This window comes from Scyliorhinus canicula, chromosome 2, assembly GCF_902713615.1.
Source record: "Scyliorhinus canicula chromosome 2, sScyCan1.1, whole genome shotgun sequence".
NCBI classification, from domain to species: domain Eukaryota; kingdom Metazoa; phylum Chordata; class Chondrichthyes; order Carcharhiniformes; family Scyliorhinidae; genus Scyliorhinus; species Scyliorhinus canicula.
Genome location: NC_052147.1, coordinates 153,828,075 through 153,846,940, shown reverse-complemented (window position 1 = coordinate 153,846,940; position 18,866 = coordinate 153,828,075). Strand labels below are relative to the sequence as shown.

General features: G+C 43.7%; 1 protein-coding gene across 10 annotated transcripts in view; it reads left to right on the top strand.

Moving 5' to 3' along the window:
* LOC119960046 (abl interactor 2) overlaps positions 1–18,866 on the top strand; it is a 220,066-nt gene that overhangs the window by 109,867 nt on the left and 91,333 nt on the right. For 9 of the 10 annotated variants that reach the window (XM_038787944.1, XM_038787956.1, XM_038787954.1 and 6 more), the window contains exon 2: positions 18,036–18,203. In XM_038787944.1, coding sequence (XP_038643872.1) covers positions 18,036–18,203 — 168 coding nt within the window. Of the gene's footprint in view, positions 1–7,382; positions 7,555–18,035; positions 18,204–18,866 lie in introns of all 10 variants that reach the window. The other variant, XM_038787957.1, reaches the window with a different exon arrangement.

The window sequence follows — 18,866 nt, the reverse complement described above, 5'->3', positions numbered from 1 at the left end:
TGAAGCACTTGTCAAGAGGAAGAAGAAGGCTTATGTTAGGATCAGACATGAAGGCTCAGTTAGGGCACTTGAGAGTTACAAGTTAGCCAGGAAGGACCTAAAGGGAGAGTTAAGAAGAGCGAGGAGAGGACACGAAAAGTCGTTGGCGGATAGGATCAAGGAAAACCCTAAAGCTTTCTATAGGTATATCAGGAACAAAAGAATGACTAGAGTAAGATTAGGGCCAATCAAGGATAGTAGTGGAAAGTTGTGTGTGGAATCAGAGGAGATAGGGGAAGCGTTAAATGGATATTTTTCGTCAGTGTTTACACTGGAGAAAGACAATGTTGTCGAGGAGAACACTCAGGTTCAGTCGACCAGGCTAGATGGAATTGAGGTTCAAAAGGAGGAGGTGTTAGCAATTTTGGAAAATGTCAAAATAGATAAGTCCCCTGGGCCAGATGGGATTTATCCTAGGATTCTCTGGGAAGCCAGGGAGGAGATTGCAGAGTCTTTGTCCTTGATCTTTATGTCGTCTTTGTCGACAGGAATAGTGCCGGAAGACTGGAGGATAGAAAATGTTGTCCCCTTGTTCAAGAAGGGGAGTAGAGACAACCCTGGTAATTATAGACCTGTGAGCCTTACTTCGGTTGTGGGTAAAATGTTGGAAAAGGTTATAAGAGATAGGGTTTATAATCATCTTGAAAAGAACAAGTTGATTAGCGATAGTCAACACGGTTTTGTGAAGGGTAGGTCATGCCTCACAAACCTTATTGAGTTTTTTGAGAAGGTGACCAAACAGGTGGATGAGGGTAAAGCGGTTGATGTGGTGTATATGGATTTCAGTAAGGCGTTTGGTAAGGTTCCGCACGGTAGGCTATTGCAGAAAATAAGGAAGTATGGGATTGAAGGTGATTTAGCGGTTTGGATCAGTAATTGGCTAGCTGAAAGAAGACAGAGGGTGGTGGTTGATGGCAAATGTTCATCCTGGAGTTCAGTTACTAGTGGTGTACCGCAAGGATCTGTTTTGGGGCCACTACTGTTTGTCATTTTTATAAATGACCCGGAAGAGGGTGTAGAAGGATGGGTTAGTAAATTTGCAGATGACACGAAGGTCGGTGGAGTTGTGGATAGTGCTGAAGGATGTTATAGGATACAGAGGGACATAGATAAGCTGCAGAGCTGGGCTGAGAGGTGGCAGATGGAGTTTAATGCGGAAAAGTATGAGGTGGTTCACTTTGGAAGGAGTAACAGGAATGCAGAGTACTGGGATAATGGCAAGATTCTTGGTAGTGTAGATGAACAGAGAGATCTCGGCATCCAGGTACATAAATCCCTGAAAGTTGCCACCCAGGTTAATAGGGCTGTTAAGAAGGCATATGGTGTGCTAGCCTTTATCAGCAGGGGGATTGAGTTTCGGAGCCACAAGGTCATGCTGCAGCTGTACATAACTCTGGTGCGGCCGCACCTGGAGTACTGCGTGCAGTTCTGGTCACCACATTATAAGAAGGATGTGGAAGCTTTGGAAAGGGTTCAGAGGAGATTTACTAGGATGTTGCCTGGTATGGAGGGAAGGTCTTTTTAGAATTAGAACAGTACAGCACAGAACAGGCCCTTCGGCCCTCAATGTTGTGCCGAGCAATGATCACCCTGCTCAAGCCCACGTATCCACCCTATACCAGTAACCCAACAACCCCCATTAACCTTATTTTTTAGGACACTATGGGCAATTTTAGCCTGGCCAATCCACCTAACCCGCACATCTTTGGACTGTGGGAGGAAACCGGAGCACCCGGAGGAAACCCACGCACACACGGGGAGGACGTGCAGACTCCACACAGACAGTGACCAGTGACTCCACACAGACGGGAATCGAACCTGGGACTCTGGAGCTGTGAAGCATTGATGCTAACCACCATGCTACCGTGCTGCCCTTTACGAGGAAAGGCTCAGGGACTTGAGGTTGTTTTCGTTAGAGAGGAGAAGGCTGAGAGGTGACTTAATAGAGACATATAAGATAGTCAGAGGGTTAGATAGGGTGGACAGTGAGAGTCTTTTTCCTCGGATGGTGATGACCAACACGAGGGGACATAGCTTTAAATTGAGGGGTGATAGATATAGGACAGATGTCAGAGGCAGTTTCTTTACTCAGAGAGTAGTAGGGGTGTGGAATGCCCTGCCTGCAACAGTAGTAGACTCGCCAACTTTAAAGGCATTTAAGTGGTCACTGGATAGACATATGGATGAAAATGGAATAGTGTAGGTCAGATAGGCTTCAGATGGTTTCACAGGTCGGCGCAACATCGAGGGCCGAAGGGCCCGTACTGCGCTGTAGTGTTCTATGTTCTATTGAGCTTAACCTAAATGGCTTGACGTCACAACCCCACACACCCTTGACTTGCATTAACTAGCCTACTTTTTAGTACTAGTAAGGTAGCCCCCCCACCTATTCCTTAACCATAACATTTGTTGCTGCCACAAGATCGTCCCTCCCAGCTGATCCACTTCCCCACCCATATTAAGCAAAAGCTTTAAACTAAGAGTGGACAATCCCCCAGCTATCCCAACTAAGCTATTACTATTAAGCTTGTACAGAAGGATAATCATGAAAATAGAACAGAGGAAACGCCCCCAATCCAAACATCTCTACCATTACCCCAACTCAACTCGTAACAACCTGAACAATAAAAGAGTAAAATAGTAAAACCCCAACCATCCAACAGCCCAACCGCATCCCTCAAACCCTGTCCAGTCTATGATCTCTGATAAAGTCCTCAGCCTGCTCCGGAGTTTCAAAAGAAAAGTGCTTTGAGTCAAATGTACACCACCCCAAACTGCACTCCTCAATTGAACAGGACCGTCTTCACCTTATTGAAGGCCGCCCTTTGCCTCACCAGTTCCATGCCGATGTCTTGGTAAATTCTTACCATATTACAGTTCCAGTTGATGTTTCGGGCTTTCTTGGCCCATTCCAGCCTCTGCTCCTTCCTTTGGAAGCTCTGAAACCGAATGATCGCCGCTCAAGGGCACCACGGTAGCACAAGTGGATAGCACTGTGGCTTCACAGCGCCAGGGTCCCAGGTTCGATTCCCCGCTGGGTCACTGTCTGTGCGGAGTCTGCAATTTCTCCCCGTGTCTGCGTGGTTTTCCTCCGGATGCTCCCCCACAGTTCAAAGACATGCAGGTTAGGTGGATTGGCCATGATAAATTGCCCTGTTTGACCAAAAAGGTTAGGAGGGGTTATTGGGTTACGGGGATAGGGCAGAAGTGAAGGCTTAAGTGGATTGGTGCAGGCTCGATGGGCCGAATGGTCTCCTTCTGCACTGTATGTTCTATGTTCAAGGTGGTTCATTTGGTGACAGTTTCTGCCTCAAAGCCTTGTGTGCCCTGTCCAGCTCCGGTGCAGCAAATACCTCATCACCACTCAACAGCTGAGAGAACTTCACAGCAAAGTATTCGGTCAGTCTTGAGCCCTCAACTTCCTCCGGTATACCCACCAGTCTCAGGTTCATGTACCTGGAGCTGTTCTCCATATCATCCAGTTTCGCCGTGAGGCCTTTATTCCTCTCACAAATGATGCCGTTTTGGCCTACAGTTTGCTTATGTTGGCTGGCTCAGCTGCTGCTTCCTGACCTGGCCCAAAGCTGCCTCCTCCATAGTTTTAAATAATGCCTTCAATTCACGGCCATGTCTCAGGCATCGTTTGTCCGTCAACCCTCGCGGCCCACGCCGGCCGAACTTCGCGACCCAACATTATCTCTTACCTTGTTTGCTTCTGACAAAATGGAGGAATCGCAATCGCGCCCAAAGCTCGTGATGTCAATGTTCGGGGGGCGTGACCTGCTCTCTGCCTCTCTTCAGGCAGGAATATTACATAGAACTTTTTAAAAAATCTGCGTAATCAGGAGCGCCGCAACGGACGGCTCTGTGATTCCCCCCGACACCCACCCGCAACCCACCTGCGGGTCGCGACCCGACTTTGAAAATGCATGGTCTAGAGAATTGTTGACCAGTCAGCTTAACATTGATGGTAGGAAAAATAATGGAATTCTTACTAATGGAGAGAAGAGAAGAACATCTAGAAATAATATAATAAATAGTCAGCAAGGAATTGCTTGCTTCTCTCTGTCCCCGTCCCTCTTGATGGATTTGCTATTTACACTAGTTCATTTGCAGATTTTATTTATTTTTTTATCTTCCTTGTGTCTGAATTAAAAACTTCACTTTAAGGTGCAGGCAACTTGTCTGATTAATTCTGAGCTATTTTTGTACCAAATTGCTAGAAGTGGTAATTGGACTGTAAGTGGATTGCAGTAAAAATGAATGTTCAATCAAATATTCAAATTAATGTAAAATGCATTCCGAACAGTGATTGAAGGCAGGCAACAGTCACATGCTAATTACATGATTTCATGCTCCGTAACTATACCTATTGCTACAGTTCATTGAGAGCATTACTACTTCATCAGAAGCTTATTTTCACTGTATTCAATTATATTTTCAGCTATATTCAATTATAGCTGTGGGGTATTCCTTCCAAAAACCTTTGTCTGTGTGCAATTATACTTAGATCTAATTCACAGTGTGTGCTCCTCGAACAACCTTGGTCATGTGTAAGCCTAATTTGTCTTCACCTGATGTGTACATATGCTTTCAGTGGTGTGGGAGCACAAACCCTGTCCTTGATTACCTTCCCATCTCTCTTTCTCTCTCTTCCTCCTCTTTCTTTTCCCCCCCACCTGCAACAGAGTAAACCAGGACCCTGAGACCAGTCAGTAGTACGCACTGAAACCTTCTGGCCTGACTGGCTATTTTTCACTTACAATCAGCTTATCAGATATATACTTGTTTCTGGTCTATTCTGTAAAACCCTCTTGTAGGGTGAGGATTTTCTGAAGCCAGGCATTCGATCTTGACTGGTAACGAGTACTTCGAAATTTATTGTGGTTGATGTTGGAGATATCCTGAAGGTACTGGAAAATCAGGCTGCCCTTTTCTTCCCCAGATGGTTGAAAGAGTAAACTTGGTGAGTTTTCTGACTTACAAATGAGGAAGGGGTCGAACAGCTTTCTGACCAAAAGACTTGAGCGTGTTTTATTTATATAATGATTTGGATATGGGCACAAGCAGAACTCTGTCAGAGATTGCTATGTTCATTTCAGATCATTGCAAACTATGGGGAAGCATGTAAAAGACTGAACATCAAAAAGTTTAGCAGTGTGCCAGGTGAGTGACAGATGAAGTTCAATGCAGAGAAATGTGAAGTAGGATTTTCTATAGCAGTATGCTTTCAGTCCAAAGTGAAAGGAGGCAGTGCTAGACTTGGTTCTCAGGAATAAACTGACCCAAGTGGATCATATGTTAGCAGGAGAACATTAAGGGACGGTGATCATTCTGTCATTTGGTTTAGGCTGATTATAAAAAGAGACAAAGACCAATTTGGAGCAGGATTGATTAACTTGAAGAAACCCAACTTCAGTGGAAAAGAATGGATTTGAACCGAATAAATTGGAGTCAAAGGTTGATAGAAAAAACTGTAGCTTTTTAAAAAATGTATTTGTTCATGGGATGTGGGCTTCGCTGACTGACCCAACATTTATTGCTCATCCCTAATTTCCCTTGAAAGGGCAGTTAAGAGACAACCACATTACTGTGCATCTGGAGTCACATGTAGGTCAGACCAGGTAAGGACAGCAGATTTCCTTCCTTAAAGGACATTAGTCAACCAGATGGATTTTTGATGACAATCGACAATGGTTTCATGGTCATCATGCGACATTTAATTCCAGATTTTTATTGAATTTAAATTTTGTCATATGCCGTGATGGAATTCGAACCTGGGTCTGTGGTACTAGTCCGCTGAACCATGGTGACCATCAAAGAAGAAGGTGTTCAGGCATAGTCAAGGTATATGCCCTTGAAAGGGAAAGCTCAGGCAAACAAAGCCATTGCTCTAAAGTAAAAGTCAAATACTATGGATGCTGGAGATATAAAATAAAAGCAGCAAGTGCAGGAAAAATTCAACAGGTTTTGGCAGCATCTGTGGGGAGAGAATCAGAGTTAACATTTTGAATGTAATCTGACTCTTCAGAACAGGTTGACATTCCTGAAGAAGCAGAATTCGGAGCTGTTCTGAAGAAGTCATATTGGGCTTAAAACATAACTTTGTTTCTCTCCCCTGGGGAAATACTCAGGGAGTCCGGTAGAAGTGGCGATATTGTAAATCTGGAGGCAGTTGAGCCAGCACTTTAGGTTGGGGGCGGGGTCAAGGGAAATGCCGATTCTGGTGAATCACAGATTTGAGCCAGGGAAGTGGGATGAGAGTTTTCGGAGAAGGGAGTCAGGGCATTGAAGGATTTGTTTCTGGGGGGTCGGTTTGCGGAATTGAAGGAGATGGGGGTGAAATATTGGTAGGGGAAATGTTTAGGTATATGCAGGTCCGAGATTTCGCTAAGAAGGAGAGAGAGAGCTTTCCAGTGGCGCCGGCCTCCACACTGTTGGGAGGAGGTGCTGACGGCAGGGGGAATGGAGAAGAGGGTGGTGTCGGCGATTTATGGAGTGATTCTGGGAGAAGAGAAGGCACCGCTAGAGGGCATTAAGGCAAAGTGGGAGGAAGAGTTGGGAGAGGGCATGGAGAAGGGGTGGTGGTGTGAGGTGCTCCGGAGGGTAAATGCCTCAACTTTGTGTGTGAGGTTGGGGCTGATACAGCTGAAGGTGGTGTGTAGGGCGCACCTCACAATGCGAGGATGACCTGACTCTCTGAGGGGGTAGAGGATGTTTGTGAATGTTGCGGGGAGGAGGCTCGCAAACCATGTTCATATGTTTTGGTTCTGTCCAAAGCTGGAGGGGTATTGGAGGGAAGTGTTCAGGGTAATTTTGAAGGTGGTACATGGTGAGGTTTGAGCCGGGTCCTCTGGAGGCCATATTTGGGGTATCGGATCAGCCGGGGTTGGAAGCGGGTGCGGAAGCAGATGTATTAGCCTTCGGCTAGCTGATCGCCCGAAGACGGATCCTGTTGGGGTAGAGGTCAGTTTCTCCACCCTGTACCCTGGTGTGGTGGGGGAATCTGTTGGGAGTTTTTAACACTCAAGAAGGTGAAGTTTGAGTTGAGGGGAAGTATGGAAGGGTTCTACAAATCATGGGCTTTGTTCATTACACACTTTCAAGAATTGGATGATATCGAACATATGGGGATGGGGGGGGGGGGGGGGGGGGGGGGGGTTGGGACTGTGTATGTTGGATTCCTGATTCCTTTTCTTTGATGTTTGTATTTAAAATGTTGGAGGTGACATTGTATTTGTTACCGTTGATTGTTTGTTGGTGGGTGTAAATTTGGATGAAATGTGAAAAAGGAGAATGAAAAATACTTTTTTAAAAAAAAAACTTTATTTCTCTCTCCATAGATGCTGCTAGAGCTGCTGCATTTTCCCGGCATTTTCTATCTTTATTCAAGCCAGAGCTCCCTAGGTGACAAAAAGATACAAATTAAGATGAGGAAGAAAAAGTGTGCTTGACAGATGTCTGATAGAAAATACAATTGAGAACCAAGCTGAAAATAGAATGTTCAGAAGAGAGGTGAGAAAGCAAGTAAGAGAAGAAAAGAAGGACAATTAAAAGAGACAGACAGTCAGCCTAAAATGGAAAGCCTTCACAGGCATAAAAGAATGGAAAAAGGATAAAAGGGAAGAAAATGTGTGGATTCCAAGGGGGTGGTGGAGGAATGGCACTAAAGGAATTCTTACTGAGTGTCCGTGCAGACACAATGGGCTGAATAATAATAATCTTCATTATTGTCACAAGTAGGCTTACATTAACACTGCAGTAAAAATCCCCTAGTCGCCACAGTCCTGCGCCAGTTTGTGTACACTGAGGGAGAATTCAGAATGTCCAAATTACCTAAAAAGCACATATTTTGGGACTTGTGGGAGGAAAAGGAGCACCCGGAAGAAACCCACGCAGACACGGGGGAAAACATACAAACTCCACACAAACAATAACCCAAGCCAGGAATCGAATCTGGGATCCTGGCGCTCTGAAACAACAGGTTTTTTCTTTAGAAAATATTTTATCGAAGCATTTGTAATTTTCACCATTTAACACATTAACATTTCTTAAACAATTGCGCGGGCTGACAAACGCAAAACGCTTAAAAGAAAAAAAAAACTGAAAATGAAATGAAAATCGCTTATTGCCACACGTAGGCTTCAAATGAAGTTACTGTGAAAAGCCCCTAGTTGCCATATTCCGGTGCTTGTTTCGGGAGGCTGGTACGGGAATTGAACCGGGCTGCTGGCCTGCCTTGGTCTGCTTTCAAAGCCAGCTCTTTAGCCCTGTGCTAAACCAGCCCCAAAACAACGTCCCCTACTACCCCCACCCTATTCCTTAATTACCTGTATACTAAGTTCTCTGTCTCTCTCTCTCTCTCTCTCTCTCTCTCTCTCTCTCTCTCTCTCTCTTTTCTCCCCCCCCCCCCCCACTGCTGATGTTCAATTTTCTTGAAGAAATCGATGAACGGTTGCTATCTCCGGGCGAACCCCTGAATTGATCCCCACTGTGCTACTGTGCCACCCTAGCCCCATCCTGCACGGTAATGATTCTATATTTTGGGATGATGGGCAGTGAAAGGAGGTGTATCCTAAAACCTCAGATTCTCGATTACGTGGAGGAACAGGTGGTAGAAGTATGCAGATCAGTAGCTATTCAAAGATGCAAATGCAGGTGGGTAAAGGATGTTTTGATAAAAGGTGGCTTTTATAGAATTTGTACTTCAGGTTATGTTGAATTTGTATAACACAGTTGAGTTTCTGTTAGTAATATTGTGCACAGATCGGGGCATCTCATTGTGTTCCATATGCCTAGTCAGTTCTCAACAGTGGCAGTGGTTAGCACTGCTGCCTCTTGGCACCGAGGATCCCAGCCCAGGGTCACTGTCCATGTGGAGTTTGCACACTCTCCCTTTGTCTGCGTGGGTCTCACCTCCATAACCCAAAAAGAGTAGGTCGATTGGTGATACTAAGTTGCCCCTTAATTGGAAAGAAAAGAATTGGGTACTCTAAATTTATTGTAAAAATAAGCTCTCAACAGTGGCCAAGAGACTAGACTAGCTGCCATAAGTTTTTAAGACGGTGCAGAAAGATCAATTTGTTCCAGGAGTGATACTATAAGAAATAGGGCGTGGTTATTTTATGAACAAACTTTATTAAAAGAAAAGAAAACAATGTTTAAACTTTTAAACTTCAACCCTAACAATAACAGATTACACGCAGTTTCTTAACCTTAACACACTAGTTCCCATTAAACAGAATATGCAGCTCTCATGCCACTTTCACAAGCAGACAAAGGTAATACTTGCATTTGTGAAGCAATTGTTCTTCTGGTAGGGACATTCATTCTGAACCCTTTTTCCAAAGTCTCCCTTGGTGGCAACCTTCATGACTTTCACGATCGATTTCCAAAGCTTTTTCCTGTACCTGTTCAACACAGCATTCTCTCTCTCTCTCTCTCTCAGCTCCGCGCAGCCCTTAAACAAAGATTGTCTGCTGGGGTTTCCAAGCTTAAAGCCATTAGCGTTATCTTGATTGTTCGATTGTCCACTCCAGTTGTACAAAAGAACAGAGCCATGATATCGATATTCCACTAACCTCCCATTGACGGACAAAGAGGCCATCAGCTAATAGCTGGTTGGACAGGAGTGTCCCAAAGAAAAATGGATTGGGGCGTTCTGCGTATTCCCACTAACGAGTTTAAATCTGACTGGGACAATAAAACTTTGCCAGGTGTGGACATATCCCTCTGACTCTGCTAGCCTGGTTTCCCCGCCTTCATTCTGTTTAACCCTTAAATTGACGGCCACATTGGAGTCTCATTTCTGGATCCAATTCCCTAATATTTCCCTCGTGTGACAATTGTAAGAAGGACATTAGCGGTCATGGAAAGGAGACAGTGAATATTCACTTGATCCTTTGGTCCTTTAGAGGATGAGAAGGGAGTTTTAATAATGGGAGATGAGGAAATGGCTGAGGAACTGAACAGGTTTTTTGGGTCGGTCTTCGCAGTGGAAGACACAAATAACATGCCAATGACTGATAGAAATGAGGCAATGACAGGTGAGGACCTTGAGAGGATTGTTATCACTAAGGAGGTAGTGATGGGCAAGGTAATGGGGCTAAAGGTAGACAAGTCTCCTGGCCCTGATGGAACGCATCCCAGAGTGCTGAAAGAGATGGCTAGGGAAATTACAAATGCACTAGTGATAATTTACCAAAATTCACTAGACTCTGGGGTGGTCCCGGTGGATTGGAAATTAGCAAACGTGACACCACTGTTTAAAAAAGGAGGTAGGCAGAGAGCGGGTAATTATAGGCCAGTGAGCTTAACTTCGGTAGTAGGGAAGATGCTGGAATCTATCGTCAAGGAAGAAATAGCGAGGCATCTGGATAGAAATTGTCCCATTGGGTAGACACAGCATTGGTTCATAAAGGGCATGTCGTGCCTAACTAATTTAGTGGAATTTTTTGAGGACATTACCAGTGCGGTAGATAACGGGGATCCAATGGATGTGGTATATCTGGATTTCCAGAAAGCTTTTGACAAGGTGCCACACAGGTTGCTGCATAAGATAAATATGCATGCCATTAAGGGTAAAGTAATAGCATGGATAGAGGATTGGTTAATTAATAGAAAGCAAAGAGTGGGGATTAATGGGTGTTTCTCTGGTTGGCAGTCAGTAGCTAGTGGTGTCCCTCAGGGATTAGTGTTGGGCCCACAATTGTTCACAATTTACATAGATGATTTGGAGTTGGGGACCAAGGGCAATGTGTCCAAGTTTGCAGACGACACTAAGATGAGTGGTAAAGCGAAAAGTACAGAGGATACTGGAAGTCTGCAGAGGGATTTGGATAGGTTAAGTGAATGGGCTAGGGTCTGGCAGATGGAATACAATGTTGACAAATGTGAGGTTATCCATTTTGGTAGGAATAACAGCAAACGGGATTATTATTTAAATGATAAAATATTAAAACAAGCTGCTGTGCAGAGAGACCTGGGTGTGCTACTGCATGAGTCGCAAAAAGATGGTTTACAGGTGCAACAGGTGATTAAGAAGGCAAATGGAATTTTGTCCTTCATTGCTAGAGGGATGGAGTTTAAGACTAGGGAGGTTATGTTGCAATTGTATAAGGTGTTATAAGACAGATAGTTTTTTGAAAAATAAAGGGATTAAGGGTTATGGTGTTCGTGCCGGAAAGTGGAGCTGAGTCCACAAAAGATCAGCCATGATCTCATTGAATGGCGGAGCAGGCTCGAGGGGCCAGATGGCCTACTCCTGCTCCTAGTTCTTATGTTCTTATGAGTGATACCAGGAATTGGTTAGAGGTTAGATTTATGATGAAAGATTTCACAAATCTTTTTCACTTGAAGGGAGTCTTAAAGAGAAATTTAATTCTAAACATAAAAGGCTTATAGAGAATGAATGGTTCAAAGATTTTTTTCCATTGGTTAGTGAGTCAGAGGGTCATTAAATAGAATACTTGACCACAAGTGCCCATTGAAGATGAAAGTGTAACATTTTTTCCAAAGTATTGGATTATGATTTAAAAAAGGAAGAATACAAAAGAATGTGAGGAAAGTGCAGGGAACTGAGATAGGAATAGTTGAAGACATTGCACCCTATATTTTAAAACGATTACAGTGTAGTGCAAGACTGGGCATGTGGGAAATTAAGCTACGAAAAGCACCTGGCATTACAAAGATACATTCCTTCCAAACTAGGATTATATTTGGAGAGATCAATTTGAACTGTAAATCATAGGGTACTGTACAGATAGATATAGATAGATCACAAGATAACAAAAGATAATTTGTTTTACGATCCCTTTGGGGAAATTAAACCAAAAGAACCAAATTTACTAAATGACACCCCCCCCCCCCCCAACAAAATTCCACTTTTTGTAACTTATGCTTGAAAACAACCAATGCAAATTACTTCTGACCTCTTGGCAAATTATACATCAAATAAAGAGATAAATTTCACTTTACATCGAAGCATAGAAAATAGGAGCAAGGGGGACCATTCGGCCCATCGAGCCTGCTCTGTCATTAATTGCGATCATGGCTCATCCTCTATCTCAACGCCATACTCCCGTGCTCTTCCCATACCCCCTTGATGCCTTTAGAGTCTAGAAATCTATTTCCTTCTAAAATATATTCAGTGACTTGACCTCCACAACCTTCTACGGTTGAGAATACCATAGGTTCACCACTCTGAGTGAAGCAGGTTCTCCTCATCTCAGTCCTAAATGGCCTACCCCGTATTCCGAGATTGTGACCCCTTGTTCTAGACCTGTCCAGCCCGAGGAAACAACATCCCTGCATCCAGTCTGTCCAGCTCTTACAGAATTTTATAAGTTTCCATGAGATCCCCTCTCATTCTTCTAAATTCCAGTGAATACAAGCCTACTTGACACCGCTCCTCATACGACAATCCTGCCATTCCAGGAATTATTGTGGTGAACCTTCGCTGTACTCTCCGTCATATCCTTAGGTAAGGAGACCAAAAGACGCACAGTACTCCAGGTGTGAACTTGCCAAGGCCCTGTACAGCTGCAGTGAGACATCCTTGCTCCTGCACACAACCTCATGTGGGGCCTTATGGGTGATACAAAGACACATTTAACGCCACCACAAGCATTCACAACACACTCTGAACAAATGTAGCACTAGGCAGATAACAGTTCCTGTTATTTATTCATGCAAGGTAGGCTGGAGTCCTATCGGACAATTTTTACCTTCAAGCTTCATGGGTACAATTATCCTCAGCAAGGTACACTTCCAGGAACTCCTCCTTCCTGTCCTGTTGGTGAGCTTTCCAGAATTCCTTTTCAACCAACTAACCAATAACACCCCTGTTTCCTGTTTGGCTTCTTCTGGGAAAACACCCATCTACTTACCATCTTCGAGAGATTCACATAGCTTTCCAGGTTTGAGACCTTTTTAATTCAGCCTCCACATCTTCCTCCTTTTCTCACAAACAAAAAAACGGACCTCTTGCTGAAGTAAAATAAAAACAAATATTGTGGATGCTGGAAATCGGGAATTATAAACAAAGTGCTGGAAAATCTCAGCCATCTCTCCTTATCTATCTCTTTGATCACTGGTGATATTCTGGTGAATCTATGCTTCACACTTTCCAATTTATGCTATCCATGCTGTGATGCCCAGAACTGTATACAGTTACTCCCGATATGGTCTAACCAAGGTTCCAATAAATCAAAGTTTATTTTGGTTGTGGCATGGATCCTCATCTCAAGATTCTCTGTAGTTTAGCAGAGTTGAATAATCTTAAATTAGGTTTCGGATACAAGCCCGTTGTGCCTTATGACCGATCTTGTAAGGGGCCACAAAACCGAGTCTTTGTTCTCGGCTAAGGCTATTTTGAGTGCACTCAAATACTAACATGTCTCCCCTCCTATCCAGGTTGCCTCCAGATCCCCACCACCAATTATAGCTAGAATTTGATGTTACTATGGTTAGTGTTCAGACCAGAGGTGCCCAAGTGAATAATCGAATGTTGCTTCTGGAGCTTGCTTTGTGTTTGGATTGGAACCAGTGAGAAGACTGTGTGGGATTGCTGGACAAGGGCAAGTTGCGAGAGGAGGGAAGACACAAAAGACCAAGTATGCTAAAACTCTGCAATTTTCAGTAAAAACAGTGAAACCTCTGGGTGAAGCCATTGTCTCAGTCAGATCTTTGGTTTGTTTTTTATCACTTCAACCCTCAACCCTCTTAAAGCTAACTTCATCCATTTCCACACCTTGTTTCAAGAACCATCCATCAGTGGAAAGGTAATTGCAGATCTGCTCTTGAGCATCAGCTGCTCTGTCTTCAGCAAGGTGCAAGGCTCACAGCCGTTGGTTTATCCCTGCTTCTGCTGAAGGTACAGGGCTAGATCTTGCTGGAGCAGTGCATCTTGGTGATGCGCCATTAGTTAGAATTTATTTTCTATACCTTCAACTTGAACAGTTTTTATGTTGGAACTCACTGGAAGGAAGTACGAGCTAATAATGATGTATCGAGGACAACTGGGACCGTAGTGATTAATGGGACCCACTGTATCTGTTTAAGCAATGAGAAAGAAACAGAAGAATGACGAAGAAGGCCTAAGTTAGTTGGTAAATTCAGTGTGAATGAGAGAGTGAAAAAGAGGCAGAGGGAACGTTTTATTTTAATGCTATTTTGAAATTTGGCTGCATCCAAGAATGAGACTCCACAGTTTACATTGTTACCCCTCTGGGTCAGAGAGGTTGATTAGTACTGTATTGCATTAACAATTAACACGTGATTTAAATAGGTACTTGCATTTTTAAGCTCCTACTACATTATCCAGAAAATGTAATAGATATTAACCCTCCAATCCAGCAAGTTCTTATGAAGGTTAGGCTAATGGGGAGGTACTATTTGTGTGAAAGCAGTGGTGGAGTTGCATCCTCTCAATTCTGGAGATTAGCAACTTTTACCATATCTCTTAATCTGAACTGTTGACCGTTTGCATATTTATATAGCATGTGTTCCATAGAATCCCGACAGTGCAGGAGGAGACCATTCGACCCATCAAGTCTTCACTGACCCTCAAAAAGAGCACCCCAGCTTCGCCCACTCCCCCGCCCTATCCCCATGCATTGATCATGGCCAATCGACTGAACCTGCACATCATTTAACACTAAGGGGCAATTTAATATGGCCAATCCACCTGACCTGCACATCTTTGGACTGTGTGAGGCAACTGGAGCACCTGGAGGAAATCAATGCAGATCTAGGGAGAACGTGCAAACTCCACAGAGACTGTCAGTCACCCAAGGCCAAGATTGGAGCCAGGTCCCTGGTGCTGTGAGGCAGCAGGGCTAGCCACTGTGTTATTAACATGTTATTTTTCCCAGCAAAATCTGGACTGCTCCCGGCCCTGGTTCACTGTCTAGGTGGAGTTTGCACATTCTTCCTGTGTCTGTGTGGGTCTCACTCCCACACCAAAGATGTGCATTGTAGGTGGATTGGACATGCTAAATTGCCCTTTAATTGGAAAAAAATAATTGGGTACTCCTAAGTTTAAAAAAAAAAGTTCTGGTCTGCAAACGATGTTGGAGTACAGTTCCATGGATGCTTCATCTGAGTGGTTAAGCAAGAGAACTTGAACACTACTCAAAGTATTGCTTTAGCTATTCAAGCTGTTACAGCCAAACCAGAATCTGCCTGTCCTGGTGTACTCCTGCATGTAGACTTCCCAAAAGGAGCTGCTGGGAAACAATCCTTGCTCTCTGGCCAATTTCCACATTTATCTTGCAGCCATTCTGACCTCACTCACTATCCTTTCAGACTAATATCAGATATGTTGGCCGGAACTGGGATTGAGCCTGTCCTGATGTTTCAATTCTACTCTGGATGGTGCAGCTGTCCATCCAACTTCACCCTGTTCACAGAATTCTCTAATTGGGAGCTCCAAGTGAAGGCATGTGTAATATGGTTTTTCCAGTGATACAGTTGTGAATCGTGTATACTGTGGTAAGTCAGCAGTGCGACCCAATGTTAAGCTCATTTTCCACAGACACAGTATTGATACCTGACCTTGCAGAGCAGATTACAGTTTCACCGCTCTCAAACCTCCACATACTGTTACAATGGACAGGGACTAAAGGGAGTTCTTAAAAATAGCTGATCACTGAAACTGATGTATTGCAGTCCTTTTTGGTGTGCTATAATTTGGAAGAATGCAGTGATGGTATAGACAACTGTAATAGATTCTAGAACATAGCATTCTTACAGTGGAGGCCAAGGAGACCATTTGGCCCTTCAAGTCTGCACCGACCATTTGGCCCGTCAAGAGCACCCTACCTAGGCCTACTCCCCCGCCCTATCCCAACAACCCCACCTAACCACATTTTTGTCCTGTGGGAGCTTCTGGGGCAGCTTGTGTCATTCTCTAATTATGTGCTACAAAGAGCCAAATCCACTGAGAATCGTGCCAAAGCAGCACATTTTCTGGGTGCGCCATTAGTTGAACCTTACCTTCTATAACTTTCAGCTTGAACATTTTTTGTGATGTAGCTTGTTACAAGTGTGAGCAAACAGTAGTGCAGCAAGGGCAACTGGGTCCTTCGTGAACAATAGGACCTACTGTATATCTACTTAAGCAATGAGGTTTAAGCATTGAGAAAGAAAAAGAGGGGCATCAGAGAAAGTAGCTAAGTTTTCAGGACTGGCTGCTACAATTTGTAGGGGCTTATTACCCTGCTGCAAAGCTGAACATAACATCAGAACTAGGAGCAGGAGTCGGTAATTCAGCCCCTCGAGCCTGCTCTGCCAGTCAATATGATCATGGCTGGTCACATCTCTGTCTAAAATCCTTTTCCTGCCCTTTACTCATAACCCTTCAACCTATTACTAATTAAAAATCCTCAAATTTATTCAATGTCCAGGCATCCACGACACTCCGGGATAGTGAATTCCACAGATTCCTTGCCCTTTGAGAGAAATTATTTCTTCTCGTCTGTTTTAAATCTGCTACCCCTTATCCTAAAACTATAAATCAAACTGAGAACTCAACGCTAGGAACTATTGATGTCCCTTGTGTATTCCAATGACCCAATATATGCACAACCTGCCTCTGACACTCACTGATGTTGTTGGAAGATTTGTGATTGGTATGATTTTTTTTTGATTTTTTAAAATATAAATTTAGAGTACCCAATTCATTTTTTCCAATTAAAGGGCATTTTGGCTTGGCTAATCCACCTAGCCTGCACATCTTTGGGTTGTGGGGGCGAAACCCACGCAAACACGGGGAGAATATGCAAACTCCACACGGACAGTGACCCAGAGCCGGGATCGAATCTGGGACCTCGGCGTCGTGAGGCAGCAGGGCTAACCCTCTGCAGCACCGTGCTGCCCGGCGACTGGTATGATTGACTGCCCTGGGACATCTGCATACCTTCGGCCTACTTGGACGCTAAGGATCAAAAAGCGCCTTCAAGAATTGGGAACTTGTTTTCTCATATTTAGGGTTATCTTTGAGGGCAGACTGAATGTCCCATCACAGATAATCAAGTATTCCATGCTTTAGTTACCTCTGGACCTGAATATTCCAGTACTTTTCTGGCCAGGCTCCCATCATACATAAACCTGAGAGTTCATCCAAAGTTCTAGCCTCTATCCAAAACAAGTCCTGGAATTCCGCCCGCCCATTGGCCCTGTTGCTGGGATTGCAGCATCTCACCACCACCTTCTGAAGGGCAATGATGGATGGGTAATAATTGCTGGCCTACCCAGCGATACTCACATCCTGTAAATGAATTTTTAAAAAAATCAACACATTGATTTTTAAAAATGTCATCTCCTGTGATCAAATCCCTCTGCTGTCTCGCCCTTCCGGAATGTTCTCCAACCCAACAACCCTCAGAACTCTTGTTCTAAAACTCTGGTCTCTTGTGCATTTCTCACATCCTTTGCCTCACTATCGTCAGCCCTAAGCTTTGGAATTCTATCCCTAAACTTCCCTACTCTCCAGATCACCTCCTTTTAATATCCTCTGTGAACCGTATTTTCTTCTTTGAGGTGCTGCTCGTCTGCACTATTACTTTCTGCTATTTTTGTCTAGTTGCGCCTCTGTGATGGGCCTCTGAATGTGATTAGATGCTATCTAAATGCAAGTCATTGTCCTAGTCCTTCTAGTTTATTTTTCCTCTTTCTCTGTTGCCTGACCTTGGCAATAGCCCGCAGATTTCACCTTGGGGATCCGTAGGCGTTGGCACACTGTTGTGAGTAATCTTTGGACATAAAAGAATAAGAATTACAGATGTTAGCCATAGAATTTGGCGAGTAAAGATATGAGGTGTGAATTGCAGTACACCTTCTTTGGGATTCTCATTCCAAACTCCAACCTGTCTCATCTTAGTGGACAACCCTTAAACCTGTTTCCTATTTTGTTCCACATTTCGAGTATCTGCACTCTTTCTGTATACCTGATATATTTTGATAGATTGATTAAATTGTCTTTTATTTTCCAAAAGGCGGCAGATAAACAAAGAGCTCTCGAGGAAACCAAAGCTTACACGACTCAGTCCTTAGCAAGTGTGGCCTACCTGATCAACACCTTAGCGAACAATGTGCTCCAGATGCTGGACATCCAGGCATCCCAGCTCCGACGCATGGAGTCGTCAATTAATCATATCTCACAGGTAGGCTCAAGTGTGCATTTCACAATCCTCTGATTAAGCCAGTGTTTAGTTGGTTATTCTGTGTGTAATGGGATCCTGACCTGTCTTTAAAAATGCATTTTACTCTTCAGTGTTGTTCACAATCCAAGACTTCAAACTAATCTCTTTTAATATGACTTCATTTTACTCCATTTAATTCACTCTTGCTTGGGGCGTGTTATATTCACGTGACTTGAGCCGGAGTTATGGTACAATCATACAAAACTTTATTCAGTCTTCAATGTTACATGTTGGTGTCACTTCATTCTCATCAATGCCCACAACTTTCGCAACTTTTATAACTCCTTTCAGAGGCGGGGCTAAGAGAGTGTCAGATTCCTACATGGATTGATTGTAATATGCCGTAGTAGGATGTTACCCGCACTGATTGGGCTTATCCTCCATTGATCGGCTTTATATCTTAATCATATGCAAGCTATTGTGTTTTTGGTGATGTCGGTTACTAAGTAATGAACTCGTGTTGTTTTTCTTTTTTTTTTAATATAATTTTTATTGGAATTTTTTACAGAAAATATAAAACATAACGACAAACAATGAAATGCAACAAAATAACCCATAATAACTGTGACACCCCCAGACCGTATCGGCGCTGCTGCTACTGTCCCAGTACCCTATCGTTGAGCC